General features: G+C 31.7%; 1 protein-coding gene across 1 annotated transcript; it reads left to right on the plus strand.

The window, feature by feature from the left end:
- Positions 1–252: 252 nt before the first annotated feature.
- On the plus strand, positions 253–7,571 carry LOC142634664 (protein NRT1/ PTR FAMILY 6.2-like). The gene is made up of 6 exons (XM_075808955.1): positions 253–423; positions 2,645–2,756; positions 3,040–3,257; positions 3,427–3,974; positions 5,754–6,079; positions 7,033–7,571. The coding sequence occupies exons 1-6, from the start codon at positions 253–255 to the stop codon at positions 7,569–7,571; spliced, it is 1,914 nt and encodes a 637-aa protein (XP_075665070.1).

The raw sequence follows: 7,571 nt of genomic DNA on the forward strand, positions 1-7,571 counted from the left end.
CCTTGAAAATTTGTCAAAATTACAACCAAACAAAAAAAAGTGGCTTGGAGTGTTTCAGCCCGATGCGGCCGAATTTTGCCGTATGGCCAATACAAGTTCGATACAGCCAGTATATTTTCTGGTACGAAACAGAGGGATATATGTATTAGTGCACTGGCCGGTACGGTATTTGCCAGCTGGTACTTTACAATATCTGCTTCATTGGTCTTCTATCATTTTTGTCCTATCACTAGCAACTACCAACTGTCATTTATGGGTACACGTGATGCAGTGTTTGAATGTGACTCCAAAATAGTTTCAGATGTGGTGTCGCAGTATCAGGCTATAGTGATCTGCTATAGTAATCCATCAGTTGCTATTGATAATGTTCTTGTGGAGATTCGTCAGAAGCTACAAGAGATCAGAATGATGCAAATTTCACACGTGAAGTAGCAAAATAGAATGAGTCTAGTTAATGTGTGCACACATTAAGCCATCTATTTTTAAAAAAAGTTTTATCAGGAATTGAAAAAGTTTTACAGCTTTTTCAATTCCCGATAAATTTTTTTCCTAAAATCGTATACTATTGTGTGCCCTTAGGGCACATGTTAATAAAATCCAATTAGAATTGATATTTATGTAACTTAGATTGAGTAAAATCTTAATATGATTAAGTCTGCATTGACTCAAATGTATTAAATTTATCTTAAAATGAAAATTACTGTCTTTTTATCACAAGTACCAAAATAAGAGTAAAAGTTAAAACAACCATAAAGTAAAGCTAGAAAGAAACCAAAAGATTTTAGAGTCAAATTGCTGAACCTGAAGTGCAGCTACAAAGAAAGGAATAAGGTCAACGAAGGATAAGGTTTGAAGCTCCAATGAAGCTTAAAGAAAATATTTATATATATATATATATAAAAAAAATAAATAAAAAATAAAAAAATTCAAATGGAGAGATTGGTACCAAAAAAAAGATTGAGGTTTGAGAGATTTTGTGTGTTTTTTAATTTGAGAGAGAGAGAGAGAAAGAGAGTTTGCGGTTTTTGTAGGCAGGTCGATACCGTACCAATACCGACCAATATGTATCGATATCGAAACGCCAAAGTTTCGTACCGGTTTAAATACTAGACGTACCGGCTGGTACAGGAAAAAAAAAGTTTTTTTTTTTAGTTATGTAATTTTTGAATTTTTGTAAGAATAAAATGGTAACTTATTTGCATTAATTTATTATTATTATCTCGTTTCTTAGTATGCAATGAACAATTAAGCTATTTGTTTTTTATTCTGAATTTAGGTAATGTTTTATGGTAAACTTTTATATTTATTATAATATATATATATATATATATATAAATAGCGGTAAACCCAAAACGGTACACCGTCATTGATTGGTACCAAAATATATCGTTCTACTACTCAAACCAGTACAGCCTCCGGTACGAGATTAACTCTCTTCGTTCACGTAATACGCGGATAATGCTTTAAATTGCCATGTGAAAAGATTATATAAAATGTTCAAAATATGTTAAAGAAATAACATGAAGTAATGTCGCGATGGCATTGAATTAAAGTAATACGAAATTAAGGGGATAAATAACCTTTTCTTTTGTTTAATCTTAGGATTAAAGAAAAAAGATTGTGTGATAGAAATTTGTTAAAGTAACAAATTCATCATGAAAAGCGAAAATTTAAAATTGTGCACACATGTCCATCACTCCTATCACTTAAAGTAAAGACCAATTAAAGGGTAAATGAACAACATAGGAATATTGTAATTTAAATAATGATAAAAGCATTTTAAGCTATCTCATATTATTGATGTTCATTATCTCGTATTGTAATAAATTTTTTGTTCGCTTAATCATAGTTTTTGTTTCTTTAATGAATTGGAGTTTTTTTTCTTTTTTTGAGGGGGTAATGAATTGGAGTTAACATATGATATTTATGATATCATATTAATGTTTAGTTGTTAGGAGCCAATAAAAGCACCATCACAATGTCGACAACACTACCAATAAGTGCATTGTTTTTGCTGCCATAGTTCTTCTTAGTTGGTATTGGAGAGGCCTTTATATTATCCTGAGGCCCACTTCGGGCAAGGCCCGTCTCAGTAGATTCTACATTTGGATTACGTAAACCGCCCCCTTTATTTTTTTCCTCTTCCATATGACCTATTTACCTTATGATAGGCTTCCTTTTCGTGGAGAATTCTATTTGATCCAACTCACATTAAAAGTTAAAACTACCTTCCTTGAAATTCGCCTGAGATAAGTCCCCCACAGAAAGATTTTTTTTTTTAATTTTTAATTTTTGGAAACCACAGAGAGATGCTGTATGATGCACCACAAAAACTCCATAGCTAGTCTTTTTATAGATAATTATAGCTGGTCTTTTATAGTATAAAACCTGCCTGAATTAAAGTGGTCGTTCAAATAGCCAAAATAAACATTCTAGTGATAAATCTTTTTTAAAAAATTTATTTATTATTTACAAATAATGATGTCCAGAAATCTTCTAGTATCTAATGATTCCATTGGATGTATATAGTCTTCCTATACATGTACCAAGTTTTTACAATAAGGAATTCCATGGGGAGAGTCCAATGCTGGCAAGAGATTTTGAACTGAGAATCTTATGAATAAATATTTATCATAATTCTTAGAGCATAGAGGAAGGGAAAATGAATTCCTTGGACTCAGATGCATTTGATTACAAAGGTAATCCTGTTGATAGGACCAAAACAGGTGGTTGGTTGTCTGCAGTTCAGATCCTCGGTAAATTCCATTCTTTCTTATTGTGCATACATATATATATATTAAAATTCTATGGTCATTGTGAGAAGGAAATATTTGAATTCTAAATGTTTCTGCTAAGAACACCCAGTTGCTCTCATTTCTTTTATTAAGCATATATTCAAATTGATTACAACATTTAATTATCATAAAGACTATTGAAATGATTCAGTTCATTTTCTAATTGGTTTTAGTCATGACTCTAAAAATAAAAATTCCAATATTTTATAATTCTCATACTGATCGACTTCCATCATTTTCCAAGGTATTGAAATGTGCGAGAGACTTTCCTCAATGGCAATAATTGTGAACCTTGTGACATATTTAGTTGATACAATGCATATGACTAGCGCAAGTGCTTCAAATTTTGCCTCAACATCAGGGGGCACATCATATCTTCTATGCTTGTTTGGAGGCATTGTTGCAGATTCTTTCTTAGGCCGATATTGGACAATAGCCATTGCTGCTGTAATTCATGCGGGGGTGGGTGTTTCATTTAGCATGTTAACATGCAATCCTGATATGATATTTTTATGCTACACTTTTTTCTTTTCTTTTTTTGAATCTTAATCTGAGTATTCTGCTTCCTTGCTTGCGAAGTTCAATATTTGATAATTGTCCTAATAGATTGTCGATCGGGATGATAAATTAGGGAGCATGCTTGTTAGCCATATCCACTGCTTTGCCAAACTTACGCCCGCCTCCTTGTGATCCTGCTTTATCCAACAAATGTGTAAAGGCCAACAGTCTTCAAATGGGCATTTTCACCATTGCTGTGTATTTAACTAATATAGGGATGGGTGGAATAAAGTCAAGTGTTCCAGGGTTTGGAACAGACCAGTTTGATCAAAAAGATGCCAAGGAAAATGCTCAAATGTCGCGTTTCTTCGATAGGTTCCACTTTGTTACCAACTTGGGTACCTTATTGGCAGTTACAGTACTTGTTTATATACAAGATGAAGTGGGACGAAGCTTGGCATATGGGATTTGTGCGACCTCAATGATACTTGCTATCTTGGTCTTTGTATTGGGGACTAAAAGACATAGGTACAAGAAACGTTTTGGAACCCCTCTACTTCAAATTCTTCAAGTTATTGTGGCTGCTGTAATGAAAAGGAAGAAAACATTTCCATCTAATGTCAGTGCCTTATATGAGGACCCTTCTCAGGAATCAATAATATATCATACAGATAAGTTTTGGTATGTAACCATTAGAATTGCTTCATAATTTTAGAGTTTTGTTGACAATATTGCTTTCTTTCTCATGGAAAATAACCAATTTCTCTTAAATTATGCTTTTCTTCTTATTATTTTTTTCTAACCTCCTTAACTAGTTTATAAAACAATGATCAGAATCGTTATAACTTAAGTATGCATATAGTGACCTATCAAAAGGGAGAGGGGGGGGAAAGTATGCATATAGTGCGCTCCTGTTAATTTCCACGTGTAAGATGTAAAAAACGTGCTCTTCTTGTGTTTTGGAAAGAGGGAACAATGATTTTGACATATTTCTCTTAAACTTTTTTTTTTAAAGAGTACAACAAGTATTTTTCTTAACATATTCAATTAATTGATTCTCTACTATATGTCTACACGCCCCTACACTTGTCCACCATGCACACATCTGTTAAGACTTAAGAGCAAGCCAGTAATTCACACTAGCCTCATCACACGCACTTTGCGCATGCGATAAGACTTTTTTTTAGTGATCTTATTTTGTAAAAAAAAAAACTTTATATAATTATTTTATATATATAATTTTTATTTTAAAAATCTAATTTATAAGTGAATAAATCAATTTAAAAATTATTAAGAGAGTGGTCATATTTTTTAAGCAATGTTTTAGTAGAAGTTAAAGTTTCATTTTTACCGGATCGTCCTTTAGTTTTATCTCTACTTAAACATAGGACTGTAGGCGCATTTTTGAATTAAAAAATGAGGAATCCAAACAGGAGAAGCCTCTTAAATAGTAGTATAGACAAGCCAGAGTTATTCAACCCGCTAGTTTCATCCAACGGCGTTTGTTACAGATGACCAACTGCTAGTTTGATCCAACGGCTTGCAAGTGATTTCTATGAAACGGTGCCGTTCTATTTAAGTGAGTTGAGTGCTGTAATTAAGAAGGAAACGATGTCGCTTTGGTCAGAGCTGTTATTTTTCAGTTATTTTAGTTCCCCATCTTTACGGATCAGTTCTGGATTTTAAGGGAAATTAGTTAGGCAGTTAATGATCTTGTGGACTATATATATATATGACATACATTGTAATCAGAGTTTAAGCAAGGATTTTATTCCAGAAGTTTCTTCTTCCTTCGTTCTCTCTTTGAATTTTCCTTCTCTATTTTCTCTCTCCTTTTCTCTCTGAACAAGCACTTTGCTTTTCCTTGCTAATTCACTGTTTGCAGTCTCATTAGCTTAGCTCAAATCTTTTCAACACCTAGTTACATCCATGTAAAAGAGCATAAAGAATGCAAGTTTAAAATACATGGGAAATTATTACTACACGTATAGAAAAACTACAAAGTTATGATTTTTTACGGCTCTTAACTTCACAGTTTACATGTTACCTCCTGGATTTAATGGTGTACCAAGTATGATATGGTGATGAATGCATATTTAAATTTGTAATAATAAAAATATGGGCATAATACTTTCGCAACAAAATATAAGTGGCAGGTTGTGAATGGTAGATAAATAAGTTATAGTAGTGGTAAGTCCAAATGAGAGTCAATAAAAGCTTGCAACCTAAGTCAGTGGCCGGCTCAACAAGATTTGAGGTCTAAGGTGATTATTTTAAGTGAAATATTTTTGTGTGTTTATATTTTAATTATTGAGTATTTTTTAAGCAAAGATGGAATGATTTTGTTTTGATAAATTATAAAACGACTTTTTTGAGTAAGCATTATAGGTATAAAATATATTTTATTTTAGGTTGTTACACAAATATATTATTATATCTTTTTTTATACTTCCGGGACAGTTGTTTGGACAAGGCGGCAATCATAACCAGCATAGACTCTGGAACTCCAAACCCATGGAGACTTTGCACAGTTACAATGGTGGAAAAAGTTAAAATGTTAGTCAAATTATTGCCAATTTGGGCAACAACAATTATCTTCTGGACGATACATGCACAGTTAGGTAGCTTCTCAGTGCAACAAGCTGCAACAATGGATAGATCAATTGGAAAATTCCAAATTCCTCCAGCATCACTCTACGCCTTCTTCGTTCTGGCCATAATGATCACTCTTGCTACGTATGACCGCCTGATTATGCCTCTCATGAAAAAAACTAGATATAGTCAAGGTACGTAAAGTAGACATATTAATTCTTTATGGGAACAAATTCAATTTTAAGTTTAAATTTGATTATTAAATAAGTAATAATGCTAGATATACAAACTATTTTACAAAAAAGTTTACAAATTGTTAATGTGGTGAAAAATTATTGACAAATGAAAAAGTGATATTAATGATGAGCTTAGATGAAAACTAATAAGAGATTGACCACATCAACATTTTGTAAAATAATTTGTGGTTGTAACATTACTTTTAAATAAACAAGTTTAAAGACAATAATATATTAAATATGTTTCTTAACAGTCTTGTAAGTATAAGTCGAGTTTTTTTAGTGTATATAATATTATGTATTTTAAATTAATGTAATTAAGAAAAATTATAGTTATTATTTAGACTTAAGATTAGATTTGTAATTATGTGAATTATTTTATAAGAAATAAAGTTATTATTTGTAATTTGTTGATAATATAAATAGTCTACTTTGCAGTAAAAATTATTATAAATTTTTACAATACAAGATTGTTGAATCTAATCTCTATAAGTTCATTAATATAGGGATCATTCTAGCTATCTAATTATATCAAATAATATAATTTCATCTATAATTTAGTTGTTAATTATTAGCATAGATTTGTGAAGGGATAAAATAATTTAATTCTAATGTTAACCATAAATATTTGGGAGAATTTAAAAAAGTAAATTGTTCTTTGACTTTCATTCAAAAAAAAAATTAAAAGAATAATTTTGAACTTAATTTTAATACTCGATTCAACATGACTCATTTACAACCCTCCCTCTATTCTACCAAATCCTCTTTTTTTATGAGCTGAATATATTAGGAATCTGGATTCAAAGTCGTAAATTACAAAAATTTTAAATTAATGTCCCACATAACAATTTTTTGATAACTGAAACCATTGTTTTATTTATTAATTTAATTCTCTTTTTTTCAATTTTCAGGTTTAACAAGTTTGCAAAAAGTAGGGCTAGGCCTATTCTTCTCAATATTAGGAATGGCAGCGGCAGCACTTGTGGAAAAGAGAAGATTGTCAGTTTTTGAAGCCAATAGAGGCACCGTCATCACAACCCTACCAATAAGTACTTTCTTTTTGCTTCCACAGTTCATCATAGTTGGTATTGGAGAGGCCTTTATGTTATCCGGAGAATTGGATTTCTTCACAAACAATGCACCTAATGGGATGAAAGCAATTTCCACTGGTCTCTACCTCACAACCACCTCGTTTGGTATGTTTTTAAGTACAATTTTGGTCACAATACTAACTAATTATACTGGACGCAGTGGTGGGCACAATTGGCTTCCTCCTAGTATTAATGACGGTAGATTGGATTACTTTTATTGGCTTCTAGCACTATTAACTTTGATCAACTTGGGATTTTACATAGTGTGTGCCATAAGGTTTATACCAAATTCTAAGGAAATTGTAACAGATATGAGTGGTGGTGCTATTGATACTCCTCCTAGAGAAGAAAATGTGTAA

This window comes from Castanea sativa, chromosome 1 (assembly GCF_040712315.1).
Source record: "Castanea sativa cultivar Marrone di Chiusa Pesio chromosome 1, ASM4071231v1".
In the NCBI taxonomy this organism is placed as follows: domain Eukaryota; kingdom Viridiplantae; phylum Streptophyta; class Magnoliopsida; order Fagales; family Fagaceae; genus Castanea; species Castanea sativa.

Bases quoted from the DNA above. Each gene is read 5' to 3' on its own strand.
- LOC142634664 (XM_075808955.1), top strand. From the start codon at position 253: ATGGGTACACGTGATGCAGTGTTTGAATGTGACTCCAAAATAGTTTCA. The intron at 2,757-3,039 runs GTAAATTCCATT...TCATTTTCCAAG, and splicing joins GTCTGCAGTTCAGATCCTCG to GTATTGAAATGTGCGAGAGA. The intron at 3,258-3,426 runs GTGGGTGTTTCA...ATGATAAATTAG, and splicing joins CTGCTGTAATTCATGCGGGG to GGAGCATGCTTGTTAGCCAT.